Source organism: Chaetura pelagica, unplaced genomic scaffold (genome assembly GCF_000747805.2).
Source record: "Chaetura pelagica isolate M959 unplaced genomic scaffold, ChaPel_1.0 scaffold191, whole genome shotgun sequence".
Taxonomy (NCBI): Eukaryota; Metazoa; Chordata; class Aves; order Apodiformes; family Apodidae; genus Chaetura; species Chaetura pelagica.
The window spans coordinates 2498647-2515430 of record NW_009952440.1 but is presented as its reverse complement, the minus strand read 5'-3'; the positions used below and the strand labels follow the sequence as shown (position 1 = coordinate 2515430).

At 39.5% G+C, this 16784-nt stretch overlaps 1 protein-coding gene across 1 annotated transcript in view; it reads left to right on the top strand.

Moving 5' to 3' along the window:
• Positions 1 to 1732: 1732 nt before the first annotated feature.
• MSH3 (mutS homolog 3) overlaps positions 1733 to 16784 on the top strand; it is a 115136-nt gene continuing 100084 nt past the window's right edge. Inside the window, exons 1-8 of the mRNA XM_010008413.1 lie at positions 1733 to 1750; positions 2082 to 2205; positions 3208 to 3428; positions 7029 to 7241; positions 8510 to 8626; positions 9292 to 9409; positions 10704 to 10849; positions 11785 to 11951. Of these exons, the coding sequence (XP_010006715.1) occupies positions 1733 to 1750; positions 2082 to 2205; positions 3208 to 3428; positions 7029 to 7241; positions 8510 to 8626; positions 9292 to 9409; positions 10704 to 10849; positions 11785 to 11951 (1124 nt within the window). The remainder of the gene's footprint in view (positions 1751 to 2081; positions 2206 to 3207; positions 3429 to 7028; positions 7242 to 8509; positions 8627 to 9291; positions 9410 to 10703; positions 10850 to 11784; positions 11952 to 16784) is intronic.

Genomic DNA, 16784 nt, shown 5'->3' with positions numbered 1-16784 from the left:
CTCCTGTGCCACCTCCTGTGCCACCTCCTGTGCCACCTTCTGTGCCACCTTCTGTATCACCTTCTGTGCCACCTCCTGTGTCACCTCCTGTGTCACCTCCTGTGTTGCCTCCTGTGCCACCTTCTGTGCCACCGGGGCTTCTGTGTCACCTTCTGTGCCACCGGGGCTCCTGTGCCACCTCCTGTGCCACCTTCTGTGTCACCTCCTGTATCACCTCCTGTGCCACCTCCTGTGCCACCGGGGCTTCTGTGCCACCTCCTGTGTCACCTCCTGTGCCTCCTCCTGTGCCACCTTCTGTGTCACCTTCTGTGTCACCTCCTGTGCCACCGGGGCTTCTGTGCCACCTTCTGTGTCACCTTCTGTGTCACCTTCTGTGTCACCTTCACCTTCTGTGCCACCGGGGCTCCTGTGCCACTCCCTGCTGCCGTGCAGGGCCCCTGGCACCGGCTGTACCTCCTGGCGAGCAGTGGGGTCGAGTTGGTGGCCCTGGTCGTGGGGCTCAGGTGACTCTTCTCCTGCTGGGAGGTGCAAGGCCCAGAGAGCCTGCAGGGATGCAGCAGCCTTGCCCTGTCTTTGTGGGGGCAAACTGCTCGCTCTCAGCAGTTGGATTTCAGCTGGGTTGATATTTGGAAAGTATAGGAGGTGTATCTCCCTGTGGTTAATCACCTCCTGTGCCACCTCCTGTGCCACCTTCTGTGCCACCGGGGCTCCTGTGCCACTCCCTGCTGCCGTGCAGGGCCCCTGGCACCGGCTGTACCTCCTGGCGAGCAGTGGGGTCGAGTTGGTGGCCCTGGTCGTGGGGCTCAGGTGACTCTTCTCCTGCTGGGAGGTGCAAGGCCCAGAGAGCCTGCAGGGATGCAGCAGCCTTGCCCTGTCTTTGTGGGGGCAAACTGCTCGCTCTCAGCAGTTGGATTTCAGCTGGGTTGATATTTGGAAAGTATAGGAGGTGTATCTCCCTGTGGTTAATGCCTCTAGCCCTTTTCTTGGCCTGGAAAATGTGAATTGTTCTTTCGTGTGTGTCTCAAATCGACCTTTTTTGCTCTCTTGGGTGCAAAGGTGTGATTGCTAGTTTCTCTCCATGCAGAAAAGCTGCTTTCTAATTAATGTGAACCTAGTGGTAAATTATAGTGAGGTTGGAAGGGAAACTCCTTGCTGCTCCTGTGAGCTCTCCCTGTGGATATGATATGTAGAGGTTATGACCTTAGTTGCTGAGGGTGGAGTTGCTGGTTGGTTATGAGGTGGTTGAATTTCCCCAGTAATACAACGAAACTATATGAGATTACCACATGAAACGTGAATGCAGGTTGCTGAAAGCACCTGTTAGGTGTTTATCCACAAAGTGGAGTGATAAAGTGTTCTTGTGGCTGAATGTTATTTCTTTATATTTGGTCATGCTTCCTGCAACTGTCAAACAGTACATCTGTGATGAATATCCGTGAGCCAATGTAATTTTCTGTTTACAAAGTGTTAAAAGTGTGTGTGTCAGAAGCCATCAAAGGAGCAGTAGGTGAAAGTACTATGTTCTGTGCAAAGCCAGGAGGATGCTTACAGGTAGTTTAGGAAAAGCTTTTAAGTTTGGAAGGACACTCCCAGGATGGTGTGGCGAAGATACTTTTCCATCATTGGGATATAGGCCATAGGAAGTAGTGCCTCTTGGAGGTGACTAGGCAGTAGCTGGGCTGTGGGAATGCAGATTTGCAGAAGAGATGTGTTTGAGACACAGGTTGGCTACATGTCTTATGATGGGAAAGTCTGTTACAGTTCTGGTTCTGTTCTCTGCCACAGAGATAGCTCCAAGCTGCCTTTTGAAACTTTGATAGCTGCAGGTGTTTCTTTTATAGCACAACAGCCAAATTGTTCACTGAATGCACTGTTTAACTTCCTTTTGTAGCCCTGAATGTTAGAAGAACTTATATAAATTAAAAATGAAGATAGTAAAAATAATCAGTGATTTCACATGTAGTAAATGAATTCTACATTTTGTGTGGTCTCTGTGGAATCCTTGGGTGCATTTTTGTCTTTCATAGGGGATGGCAAAAAGAAAAGTAACCAAACTTTTCTTTGTTTGGTTTCTGTTTCAGGCTTCTGAATCTGGTGCAAAAAGGAGAACATCAGTTGAAAGCAATGAACCATGTGAAAAGAAGACCAAGACACGACAAATTACTCTAGAAGACTTTTGTATCTCGCTGAAGACTCAGGATAAAAGTGTGTTGACTTTAAACAAACCTTCAGGCATTTATACCAAATAAATAGTTTTTAATTGTCAAGTTTAAAATAAATGATTGTTGACAGTACCTTTAGGAAGTGCCTCTTGAATTTAAAGTAACTCTCTGAAAACAACTGTAAGCATAGTAGTGATATTGCTAAAGCACCTTTCTGTGGCTAAGGAGATTTCCAGAGTGACTGGAAATCTACTTAAGCTGAGTCAGCTTTAGGAGGTGGTTCAGTCTGTCAAGTCTGAACCACCTCTTAAAGATGCTCAGCAGAAATGCTGCAACTTCCCTCTCTCTGTGGTTTAGCAGTCGGTCTTTTAGACTGAGACAAAGCATGACTGACACCTGCCAGCTCTGTGGAGCTTGTCCTGTGAGTGGGGTACCTACAGGCTACCTCAGAATAAATGGTTCTGATGCACTGCTCTTAACTGTGAAATGACAGCCACTTAATTACATTGAGATGCCTGTGCTCCATCTGGTTTTAAACCAAGAATTTAACAGATTAATGCAGTAGAAAAGCAAATAAGTGAATATGAAGTTTAGTACATTTATGTTTCATTGAAAAGAATTCACCTCTAGAATGTTTTCAAAGAGATAATTATGTTGTTTTGTGTGTGTGTAGTTTTGAAGTATCATTAAGACACCCATCAACTAGCCATCATGTCTGCTTAATAACTGTACTGAAACATCTTCCAGTATTCTTGGCTAATTTGTGGCTTTGCAGTTACCAGTCTAGAAAATGATTCTGCTTCTTTTCCCATGTATTAAGAACCATGCAAGTGATGAGTATTTGATTTTCCAGGGAAGTTAACCAAGCTAAAGATATGCATGGGCTGGCAGAAGTAATGCAATGGTAGGGGAGAATTCAATGTGGTGAAGAGAGAGACAGAGCAAAAAGATTGTGTTTTCTTCTTAATGATGTCATTCTAATAGATGTTCCGTTTTAGAAAATAAGTTGCTAATTTTTTTTTGTTGTGTATTTTTACAGAAGAAGAGCCTCAGAAATGTGAAAAGCCCCGTGTATGTTTGCAAACTCTAGACAGACTGAGAGAATTCTGCAATGATTCAGACCAGCAGTGTAACAGAGTCCAGGAGGATAGTTTTCGGGAGAAAGAATCTTGGAGTTTGGAAAAATGTCCCAGTATTATTAGAAGGAGTTCAGAATTGAAAAACCCTCTCCAGTCTGCAGACACTAACCCAAAAGCTGCTCAGAAGGTACGTAGTGTTGGTTCAGTACAGTTTAGATTACTTTTTCATGGTTTAAGAAAGCAAGCTTTGTCACAAGATTTCTTTCATGCTCTTGTATTCTGTCATGAAACAGTACTGCAGTACCCAGCAGACCTGTGTTTGTGTACAGATGTTTTCCTGGAACTCTGCACAGTAAGAAGAATGCCCCTTAGCTCTTTAGTGAAGTAATTGAAAAAAAGCAGTAAATGAGAGAGCAGAACACAGGCAGTGTATCTTGTGATTGAACCTATAACAAATTTAATAACAGATACTCAGTGTGACCCTTCACTGAGCTTTCCTTCAGTTGTATCAGTTTTGGTATGGACTGTGCAATTCCTAAAAGGCTTTCTGACTACTAAAGTTACCAGAAAATTTGGGTAGCTCTGGTGAAAAATTATCATAAGGATACCTGTGATACAAGTTGGTAAGAGTGTATTACTACCTTGCTTCTCTTTATTATGGGGCTAACTAACATTAGTTAATTGGTTTTTGAGCTCACTTTGCTCAGTTTGAAGTATTCAGGTTCTGAAAGGCATCTTGTCCCTTACTGTGGAGTTGGACTGGGACTTGTTTGCTCTTTAAAAAAGCTCTACATCTGGCTTTTTGAAGGAAGGAGGTTGTATGAAAGGTTGAATAGATGATTTGACTTTCCCTGTCGGCAGGTCATGGCACTGGTGTGTCTGGGTTGTGTTGAACGTGAGACTGAAATAAAAGCAGTGAAGTAAACACCTTGTAGCAAGTGATTTCTGTTGTGACAGAGGGTTGATGTTATGTAGGTCTGGTCAGTTGGAGAACACAGTAAACAAGTTCTTTCTTTCTGTGTCCTTTTGCAAACCCTTGTCTGCCTGGAACTTTTGAATTTCTGACCCTTTGTTTATCCGGTTACACTGACAGCAAGTGCTGTCCCTGCTATTTAGAAATCATACTTTACCATGTATTGCAGGTGTTTGAGAACCAGTTCAGTATGCTGAAACTGTAAGTTGTGTGTGTTTTACATACGTGTGTGTGTATTTTACACACATGTATCTCACACACATGTATGTGGGATGTGCATGAGGAGTGTTTTCTCTCTGTAGCACTGGAGACAGCACGTGCCTGGCACAGGCTGTCAGTTAACAACACGTGCATTGCAGCAACTGCAGTAGCAGTGCATATTTGATGAGCACAGGCATGTGCAACTCTCCTTCCACCAAGCTGGGGACCTAAAATGCTTCTTTATGAAAAATTCAGGTTTCTCTTCATCCTTGAACAGATGTTTTTCAATCTTCTGTGTATCAGCTAGGGCAGTATTTCTGCCATCCTATTCCAATACACTAGCCCTGGTGTGCTTTTTACAGCAGGAGTGCCACTGCATATTTGTATACCTAGATGCTTGTTGCCAAACAGCACTGGTGGGTCACAGGTTATGAGATTTTGGCAGCCATGAGCTCTCCCTTCCTAGATGATGAGGAAGGTCAGCTTCAGCTCTGTGCAGATAGACTCTACAAGCAAGATGTATGCAAAGTGAAATCAAAGAGCGATTATTTGCTACTTGGTGTACTCAGTGGGGACTCACAACTGAATTGACAAAGCATTGGTATCATAAGTGATACCTGTTGTGCTGGTCAGGTATTCAAGTGGGGGCTGGCATGCCTTCCTTGGAATGACTCTTAGATGTTTGTCTCTTGCTTTTTTCTTAGACTTATAACCTTTCTGTGTGAGTAACTTTATGAATTCCTTGAAGGGCTAACTTAGCACCATCTCAGCAATTCAACTTCCATGTGTGTTTTTACTACTTTTACTTTCTTTTATGACCTTATTTGACATGCTGTGTCACAACAATTTTCTCTGTAAAATGAAATGATGTCTTAACTGCTGGGCTGGCACAAACCTTAGGCTGAAGATCCTTGGGCTGAGGATTTTGTGGTGGATCCCGGGGCCATCTTGAGTTCTAGGCATGTACAGCTTTGTCTGTGCTAGGCTATGCTGTCTCCTTCTCAAATGGGCTATCCCTTGGTTGTGAACCGTTCGAGAATTTTGCAGTTCGCAGTTAACAATATGCCTAAGTGGGTTTTCTTCCCCTGTTATTTTCTGATTGCATTCTTTGTACATTCCAGTGTACATTCTCAAAGTACATGATTTGTAGTAGCTCTCTGCTTCTTCTGAGTTACTCTTGCTTCTGAACTGACTTGGTTGACTTTGTTCCTTGTAATCTAGATGGTACAGTTTATAGAAATTGAACTTTACTGGATTTACTTGCAGATCCAGAAACTTGCAGCACAACGTGGTCACCTGTGTTTTGTATAGTCATAGGCTTAAAAAACTTGTGCAGGTTGTTGTCTTTGTATTTTTTTTTTAAAACAATTTTTTCAGTACCTGATATTGTGATCTAAGTGAGGAGGAACTTTGCTGTGAAGCACACCTTACCACTGCACTTACAAAAGACTGGATCCATCACCCTGCTTACAATACAGAACAAAGCAAAGTTGTTGAGTTTTTGCTTGGCTAGCATAAACTACATAATCTCATTGTAAATCATTGACTGCAAAGTGAGTGGGCTCAAAGCCTTAACTGTTACAGGTTTAGAAACTATAATAAAGATTTTCTGTGTTTTAAGAATAAATTATCTTTGGAGGTCTGCTAAGCTTATATAGGAAGGGCAGGCAAGAGAAGAAATAAAAATTTGTTCTTGAGACAGTGAGCTGAGACTTGAATTGGTTCATTTCTTGATTTACTGTGGATTTTTGGAATATCCTTAATGTCTCTGCACTGCAGTTTCTCATCTGTAAATTGGAGTGGGAGTTCATCCTTATTTTTATACATGGCCAGCTTAGATTGCCTGGTCTTTGCAGCCTGCATGTGTTTTGATACAATAGGGATCTGATTTCAGCTGCAATGACTGAGGACTGTAGTAAAGCAAGTTAAGTAACTGACTCACAATCTTTGAATTTAATGACTTTTTAATTCCTTGAAATTCCAAATAAATTGTGTTCTGTGTATCCTGCTTTAATATTTTTCATGGAATCATGGAACCACAGAATTGTCAGAGTTGGAAGGGATCTTTAGAGATCATCTAGTCCAACTCTTCTTCTCAAGCAGGACCCCCTAGAGCACATTCCACAGGTCTGCATCCGGGCAGGTCTTGAATTTAATCTCCAGAGAAGGAGACTCCACAGCCTCCCTGGGCAGCCTGTTCCAGGGCTCTGTCACCCTCACTGTGAAGAAGTTTTTCCTTATATTTAAATGGAACTTCCCATGTTCCAGCTTGTGCCCATTGCCCCTTATCCTGTCACTGGAAACTACTGAAAAGAGTCTGGCTCCAACCTCCTTGCACCCACCCCTTAGATACTTACAGGCATTAATAAGGTCTCCCCTCAGCTTTCTCTTATCCGTGCTAAAGAGTCCCAGCTCTCTCAAGTCTTTCCTCATAAGGGAGATGCTCCAGTCCCCCCAGTCATCTTTGTTGCCTTCCTATGGGCTCTCTCTGCAGTAGTTCCCTGTCTCTTGCTGCAGTTCTTGGGACAAGCAGTCTTTAGGTCTATGGTCTGCAGGGACAACTGATTTTTTTTTGGTAATTCCTAACTATACTTTCCCATCTTTTGTTTACAGGAGGAGTTACGCTGTGATCTTCGTCAATTTTCTGCATCTCTCAAGTCCTATGAAAATACTCAGAATTCTTCAGATTCAAATCTTAATAAACGAACCAAAACCATTTACACTCCACTAGAGCTTCAATTCCTAGAAATGAAGAAACAGTATAAAGATGCTGTTTTGTGCGTGGAATGTGGATACAAATATCGCTTCTTTGGACAAGACGCAGAGGTAATTTTTTCCAGAGTTAAGAAGAGCTATTTGCAGTAAGTTAGTGTCATATTAGGTCTATGGTCACTTCCAGAAGGGAGGATTTTGGGGACATGAATTTCCTGGTTTTTTTAGATAATTGAAAACAAGATGGAAAAACTGCATGCTTGAATTTAAGACCATCCATTATGCATCCACCTTTTAGTGTTTATTATTTTGTAATCATAGGGTGGTGCTTGCTGTCCTGCATATTAAGAACTTAAGATGATGTCCTAGAGCAATTTCTTGCAGGAGTTAAAGTTGAAACACTTCCAGAGGTGAGTTCTCTAACGTGGCCCAAAATTATGAGGAGTAGTTCAGTTTGGAAGACAGTGGAGGAAGTGGTGTAAGAGTTGATGAATGTAGCTGGTATAGCCTGAGTGCAGAGAGTATCTCAGATGCATGATCAGATGTGGCACCTACACATGCCAGATTTGTAGAAACTGGAAAATATATAAATTCTGTTATTTGCAAAGGGATGGTTCATAAAGGGTTCATAATGAGTTTTTTCATAATCTGTCTCAAAAATAATTACTTCCCATGTGTAGCCTTTATTATTCTACACTTGAGACCAGAAGAAACTTTGCTTAGTTTCTGGAAATCAATTTTTCTGATCAACTTTGTACTGTGTAATTTGTCTGTTTGCTTGCTGGTGCACTTACAGACCAGAAATAGAAATACACAACCCCATTCAGTGTTGGACTGCAGTTCCTGTTTAAGATTATTTTCTCTCGTCAGACAACACCTTCCTTTTTGCTAATGAACAAAAAAGCAAACACAAATTATATAATGTAATGCCACACTGTAACAAGTGTTTTTACTGTTTTGTTGGGTTTTTTTAAGTACTTAGTTTCCACTGCTGTTTGATACTGATTTTTCAGCATTTTAATTAATTAGCTAGCTTAATACCATCTTTATAACCACAAATAAAACAAGTCAATTCTTTCTGGACTTATGTTTTGAAAATAATTTGACCCTTGTTGAGCTGTGCAGCAGAATCTGTGTGTGCTGTGTAGGTGGTCTACCTCACAGTGCAAAGATCAAGGTGCAGGGTGGTAATCTCATACTGCAGCCCCTGTTCATGACAACATGCTGGGACAGGAAGGTGAAGGGATCCAGCTCTCTGGGCCTTCTGTAATGTTTTCCTTCTGGCAGCAGACTTTTAGTGTAGTTGTGCATCAGTGATGTGACAGAGATGAGCTCCTCTGTTGCATTTCCAACTGCTGGCTGATTCTTCTTGTCCTTTGCAGATTGCTGCTAAAGAACTAAACATTTATTGTCATCAGGATCATAACTTTATGACTGCCAGTATACCGAGCCACAGACTGTTCGTCCACGTGCGGCGACTTGCAGCAAAAGGATATAAGGTTGTCTCTTGCTTTTATTAAATGATGTTAAGTACAGAATAGTACTGAAATAACTTGCACTTGCTGTGTCTTACTTGAACTGAGAAGCGTGAAACTCATTATCACCTGTCTTTGCAATTAAAATAGCTAACTTTGTTTCAATCTCTCTGTTCTGATTAGCATCATTAAATTTAAGTAGATTCAAGCTTCCTCTCTTTCACAGAAAAGTATCTTAATGTTTTCTAGAACAGCTCTAGAACAAATCTTTCAATTTTTTATTAAACCTTCACATCTGATAAAGAGAAATTTATGTATCCACTCTCTCGTATTCTTCCTCACATTCTTGTTTTTCTTATCTCAGCCTGTGTTTTTTTTCTCTTTTCCTTCCTATTACTGATGCCTCTAATTCTTTTGCTTTATATTGATTCTCTCTTTTTTCTTTTTTTCCTGCTTCAAAATAGGACAAGAAGCACAGAGGTAGAAGTTGAGAAAGCAGTTAGAAGTGCACAGAGAAAAGGGAAAGCAGTTCCTTGTAGTCTCATTAGTAGAACTGATGGTAGCCTCTGGCCTTCCCTCTCAGTTTTAGTGATGCATTTGCTGTTTGCACATCTCAAAAGATAATTAAATAACAACATCAACATTTCTTATTAAAGAGCTAACTTTGTTTCTTGTGTCTGTTCTGGTAGGTTGGAGTAGTAAAACAAATGGAAACTGCAGCACTGAAGGCTGCTGGAGAAAATAAAAGCTCTGTCTTCACCCGGAAACTGACTGCTCTCTACACAAAGTCTACACTTATTGGAGAAGATATCCTTTTCAAATAAATTTAGTTCAGTGCTTCAAGCTTTCATGTATGAGAGACCATAATTCTAGTAGTATCACCTAGATGAGTAGCTAGTGGCTGATGGGAGAGCGGCAAAAGGTAATAAAAATCCTTTAATTTTGTGCTGTGGTAAAACATGCTGGCTTTATGAAGAGTTGAATCTCTTCAGGGCTTTAGGTTTGTTGTGAAAGAGCAGACCTTGTGTTTGCTGTAGTTGCTTTCTGAAGTCAGAGAGTGGTCTTCCCAAATCTACAGTGTTCTGCAGGTCTTGTCTTCAACTAGGGATTTCACTATTTTAAGGAAACATAGCATCAGTGGTTCTGGAAAGTGTGAAGGAAGAATTGACTGTTTGATGTCAACAGTTTCCTGTAAGGGAGAGGAAGGTGATAAAACCAACATACTGTTAAAAATCTAGGTAGGTAATTTAACTCCTGACTGTTGCAAGAAAGAAAATGCAAAAATGAGATAGAAGCAGCTTTTAAGCAGTGAAGTTACTGTTTTGATTTCTCTATAGTTTGTTTTCCTATCTCCTGCCTTAACAACCTCGCAGTTTTTTCTTTATTTTCTTTAAGTAATACTTACTAGAAACCAACAGCTTAAAATATTGTTAGATTAATGCCTGTGAGGTTGTGCTTAAGAAATGTATTAGGGGAGCACATCCTCCCCTGTCCTGAGATTTTGTTGGAAAGTTTCTAGTGTACTCACAGACTTTCTTACAGTGGTTTGCAAACTCGAGAGTGGATTCAGCAACGTGACCCAACCTCATTGATAGATACGCAGCAAGTTTTCAATGCAGCTAACCTAGTGCTCCTGCTAAGATGTAGACTTTTGTTTAACTCGGGGTATTGCCTGTTTTTCAGTTGCTGCATACCTGGTGCATTTAGTTTTTTTCTGTTAGGTGCATATGATTTGTAACTATGAAATGGAACTGACAAGCCCATATGCAGAATCAGCTGCTGGTGATCTTGTGACATAGTCGCTCTTGCTTGAATGGGGAGACCCCCAGAGGTATTCAGAGGTGGTCATTGCATGAGCTGATGAAATCTAGGCAATGTGTAACTGCCAGCCCTGTGAAGACAACCACTGACTTCAGTCCTTATGCTGGCAATCATCTGAAGTTCACTGAAATCATAGTAGGGGTCAAACTAATGGAAGTCAAATAGACCTTTAGTGTAGAAGGCCCAACACATAATCTAGTTGGGAAGGACTCCGCTCTAGAAGGACCTATGAATAACCCAGCAAAATCTGTGTACTGTAATGTTCTTTAACATTTGCTACATGTGAACCCTTTGCTGAAGATAGATGATTCTGTAGATGTCGAAGATGTAGCAGCAGATGTCCCTGATAACTACCTTCTCTGCATCTGGGAAAATGGAGAAAACTTAAAAGACATGAAGAAAGGAGACATCCTTATAGGCATTATGGTAAGTAAGTTTCACAGAGGAATTGGTATTTTAGGGTTCATGTAGGGATTTTTGGATGTTGTTTTGTTGGGGTTTTTTTGAGAGTTGGGTGGTTATCTTCTTTTATTTATGATTGTTTTGTTGTTTAGATTTTTGGGAATGGTTTCATTTGTACCAACGTGCAATTTAGGTCAGATATCATCTGTGTGTTGTGATGGCTGAAAACTACAGAAAAGTTTTTGGAGCTGATAGTGGAATACTCCTGATACTGTTTTTGCTGCTCTATCACTTGAAAACATACTTGTGTTTTAACCATTTAACTAAATATTTTCAGGGTCAATAATTTAAAGCTTGTGAGTACTCTTTTTCTTATACAAAACACTGTTCTTTAAAGAAAGACTTCTGCTTTTTTACTGTTCACACTGCAGATTTGTATTCCCTTTTATGGTGAAGATTAAAACCAGGATTGTTTAACTGGCAAAATGCAGTGATAACTGAAGTCCAGTCTGCTGGTAATTCATTGATTCAGAAGCATCTTGATTGTGTTGGTATTTGAATGTCACACTGCAGCTGGGAGAGAGCAACAAAATGGGACGACAGTTTCCAGGCTGAATTGCATCTACCTCCCATACACTTCCAAATATATAGATTGGCCTAGTAATAGAAGTTGAACAGTGATGGACTGATGATAACAAGAGCACATTTACATTTTAAGGTATCTCTATAATTTACCAAGACAAAATTGTGGAGGTCTTTTGAAGTTATCACGGTATTACGGATTTGAAAAACACCATTATCTTTTTTGATCTGCCACTTCCACCAAAGGTCTGGATGCTCTGTAGTTTTGTGCTATGCACCATACATTTTCTTTCAGGTTTAGCAATTTGAGCCACTGAAACATTCATGGAATTTTAAATATTTAATGCTTTTTTTTTTTTTTTTTTTTAATTGGACAGGCAATCCAACCAACTACTGGAGAAGTAGTTTTTGACAGTTTTCGGGACAGTGCATCTCGCTTGGAGTTGGAGAGTCGGGTTTTGCGCCTGCAGCCAGTTGAAATCATACTGCCATCTAGGTTGTCAGATCAATCTGCAAAGCTCATCAACAGCATCACCTCCATGAGGTATGTTCTGTGGGGATTTTGTTGTGGGGGTTGTGTTTTTTTTTTCCTCTTATCTTTTAGTTACAACATGGCTGTTGATGGAGTTTTAATCCAGAAGCAAGCATGGATGTGTAATTCTGTGATGTCCAATTTCAGAATGGCTGTATTTTGCTGCTGGGTTGAAAATGCCCCAAATTCCACTTAAGTTCAGGGCACTCATTCTTCAATTGTGCTTACACTGAAATTTATGGCTTCTTTCTCAGGCCTATGAATGGTTTATACACGTAAACATTTGATGTTTGAATTTAGATCATCTTGCTCCCACCTCCTGATTGTGTGATCTGTTGGGTGTGTTTCAGAGCTCATGCACTTATCTTTGGGATCTGAAAATGTGTTATGTGGCTGTTTGACTTGCTTATAATAATTTTACAATCTCTAAAAGGTATGACACCTTTTTTTTTTTTTATTAATGTAGATAGGTATAGAAAACCTTTGCAACTCATATTCCATTCTGTTTGTCCTACTACACCATCTTGAACTTGGATACAGACTTGGAAGTATTATAACTGATCTTCTGTTTGTATTTTGAGTTCTTTTTGTGTATTTCAACAAGTAAACTTATGTATTTTCTATATCAGTTTTACTGTGGAATAAAGGTAGAATAGGATGTAATTTATAAGATAATAGATGAGGGATAAATCAGTCCTCTAAATGTATGTGGTGAACTTGTAAAATCTTGCAGATGCAATTTATGTGAGAAAATACCAGTTTTTCACTTTTTTTTTTTTTAAGCATGCAGCTCTATACTGTAGAGAGATAGCTTAGAACTTTTCGTTTACCTTTTGAACTAACTAGTCAGAAAGGATAATAATTTCTCTTGTGTATTAACAGAAGTGGAACTAAATAAAGCCAAAGAAAAAGTAATTGGTTTAGATTGGCAAGTTTTTTGTTTGGGGTGGGGGGGTGAAGGTACAAACACTATTACCTCTCTAATTGTAACAGTGGGCAAATGCATCATGGTCACACAGATGGTGGCCACCTGGCAGGCAGGCAACTCTGTACCTTGACTACCTCATTTAAACTCTGCCTAAGTCTATCATCTTGTAGCTTCTTAAAATGCTCCAGATAGGTGAGCTGCTTAATCAGTCTTCTGCACAGACATTCCTTTCCCCACCTGCCACACTAACGCTGCTTTGTCTCCTTCTATTTAAAATAAAAAAAAAGTTGATGTGAAGTGTCCAGGAAAATCTGCTTCTGTGACACACTGTAAGAATTTGCATAGGTGTTGCTGTACTTGGCTATCAGGCTTTCAAGGGCATGTGTGTATGAGAGGCAAGACTAAATGAAGGAACTGAAAACGTCTGATTTGATGTTAGTGATCTTCAGAAGGTGGCTTGTGAAATTGCTGTATTTGTCATCATTTGGTGGTGTTGTGACACTTAGGCTTGTCATACCAGGCTCTTCAGTTCCTTAAGCTCACTGTATGGACTGCAAAGCCATAAGGAGTTGAAAAGGTCAACTCTAATTAGATGTACTAAGCAAGCAATATCAATTATTTCCTTACAATGAAATAATTTGTTAAGACTTGGAAAGATAAAATACCTTATTAGGAAGCAGCAAACCTTTTCCAGTTGCCAACAGGTGTACATTTTTGCCTTTTACTTTGCCATCTTTCCTTTTTTTACATATCAGTTCTATAGGAATATCTAAAAATATTTCTTGATATACCACGATGAAAATTAACAATTCTTTTTTACTGTTGTTGTTTGCTTGTTTTGTTGGGGTTTTTTTGTAACTGATGTTGTGCACTGACAGTTTTGTGGAATTCAGAGAAAGGTAAAAAGATGTAATAAACGAACAAAGCAAGTGCATGTTTCAGAGCAAGAGTTTTTGTTGTCCATCTGATGCAGATTTGAGTAAGAAATTGGGTTTTTAATTTTTTTTTTTAGTTGTGCACAGCTGAGAATGTTGATAACTTTTCTAGTAAGAATGAAAAATACAACCCATTAGATTATTTTGTGAACAGACACTAGTTTGCAGGGTTTTTATCCCTTTCTAGTAGTTTACTAAGCAGGTCTCTAGGCTAAATGTCCTTCATTACATGGAAGTGGTAAAAATAAAACACATTGCTTCAGTATTCATTAGCGTTATTTCAAAACCTATTCTTCATGAATTTTCTCAGATCCAACATTTAACCACTAGAGGGCCCTGAAGTATTGAAGTGGTTCCGACATGCTACTTCCTTGTGGTTATAACTATACTGCAGTTTTTAAGTAATTACTTTTATACAGGCAGTGATTTTATGTTAATATATATTGAGTGGTGTAAAGTATTAATTTTTTTGCTATTCTGCATTACCTGATAATTTGATTCTGTAGCTGCACTTTTCTAAAGTCCTATCAAGAATCATGTGTTATCAGGAAAGGTTGCTTTGCTACAATTACTTGAAGACCTTTCTGAATAAAACCGTGGGAACTAGGATCTTGTGTTTTAATCAGATTCCTCATCTCTTTATGTATTTCTAATGCAGCAGAAAACTACTCAATTTATAAAAACAGAGTACAGATGGGAGAGAAAAACAGTCCCAGAAGGTGTAGAGCTTGGAATGGTTAGGAGCAGAGAAGGGTCTTTCTGCTCACTGCATGCCCATGTTATGTAAGAATTGCACCAGTGATTGTCTGAGTAGCTTGGGGGAGGATTTGGTTTTGGATGTTGCATATTAGAACCGTGCACTGAGCAACCAAGGTAATGTGGCCTAGGTATTCTCCAGCAGAAAGTGTGCTGATCGTTATTTTAAAAAATTAAAATATTTAGTCCAGATAAGCTACTGCAGCTCTATGAGAGCAGTCATCATTTGGTTCAATGCCTGGTTATCCTGACAGAGTTGAAAGTATCAGTGCTGTCCTTCAATTTCTGTAACTTTTTTTTTTTTTTTTAAAATACAGAGGCCAAATGTGAATATTATATACTGTTGTTTATGTCTGTCTTCATTCTACAAAAAACACCAACATACATATTAGATGTCTTTCCTTATAGAATGCTGTGCTCTTCCTATTTTCTTCACATTGTCACCACAGCTCTCTCCAGGCTCAGCTTTGTTATTCACACTGGTGCTTCTATTTTGATATTATGTACATTTTCACAGCCAAATTTACATCAAAGGAACAACCATCACAGAAGGAAAAAGCAGCTGAGTGGCAGGGTTCTGTTCTGAATTTGTTTTTATCGGAACCAGGAGCCAGTCACCCCAGAAGGTTTTAGTGTTTTAATGTGGTTGACAATCACCAAAAATTACTACTTAAGCCTGAGGAGTACTTCATTATGGTCAAAGTTATTTCTGTTGATTATTGTAAAACAGCTGTAAAGAGTTTTACGTCAGAAATGAAAGTGCAAATAAAATACACGATGGAAAGTGGCCTCTTCACTTCTTAGGTTTTATGCCAAAGTACAGTGTTAATGAAAAGTTTGCTTATCCTGCAGATAAGTAGAGAAAATAGTTTCACACATTTATATGTGGCTGTTAACAGGGTCAAGCAATAAGAAGATTGAACCAAATTTTAACTTAAGCTATTAAATGAAGCAGTAGCAGAGCTGTTTTGAGAACTGTCAAAGAGCAGCATTTTGAGCTGTGCCTGAGAAAGTGGTTTGCAGGATACATGGGAAATATGGTCCTGGTTTTAAAATTCTCCATGTCTAAGTTAGGTATGAACATTAATGTAATGCTTGGAAAATAAAGCCAAATGCTACTGTAGTAAGATTACTTAGCTGTTTGTATGATTTATTCATACAATGGAGTTTAATTCAGTTAGGATGAAGCCAATTTAATTACATGGCATACTTAGGGGGAGGGGATGGAAAATCCTACCCTTAAGCAGTAGGTGTTTTACCACTGATTTAAATGAAGTTGAACTGATTCATATTTTTTATAAAGATTTAGCTTAACCGGGGATTAAACTCTGGGGTGTTAACCAACCTGAGTAAGCTTTAAAACATATTTTAACTTGTGGGTAGATTTGTGTTACAAGTCACAAACTTCCCCTTTGGTAATTTAAAACTCATGGAAGCAAATGTGTTGAATGTTTGGCATGGTTTCATGTTTGTTTGCTTCTGGCATGTTGCTGTTTCAGGTGGTAAATGAAATGTCCTATTGCCAATGTTATGATAGACATTGTCCATAAAAATTAGTAACTAGAAAGTACTATTCAAGGACAGATGTAATGACTATGAAGTACTATTCAAGGACACTGAACTGGAGGTCAGTTTTAGTGGAGAGCATTCCTTCAAAAGCTAAGCTTAAGTTAAAAGTAGGTGACGGAAACTGGTTCAGAACAAACTGTTCTGGTGGGCAGCATTCTATTCCTGAACTGTTAGTAACATCTGTTTGCAAGTGCTGGCCTGGCTGGAGGACAGTCTTTTAACACTTTTAGTGTCCTTTCTAGAAAACCAAGAAAACATTCATGCCTTCAAAAATGTGTATTTTTACAGGACAATCCTGAGTTTAGTACTCCATGCTCTTCCTCATCAAAGGTCAATACCCGTCCTCCTTAGCATATTGGCTGCTTTAAAAGTTGCCTTGTACTGACCTTCCTGAAATAAATCTTTATGCTCCTTTCCATTTTGATGGTTCTTGCTTTCCTCATATGTCCCTTTTTTGTTTCACTGGAAAATGTGCCACTTTTATTCAGTGTATCTTAAGACTGTCCCAATTGTCCTCTTTATATTTTTCTATTTGCCCTTTTTTTATGTGAACACTGATAATATTTTATTCTGTAGCATTCTATGACAACATGTAAAAACACACCAATCACAAGTACTTCACTTTCAGCTCCAAAACATCATTTCACCCAAGTCTGT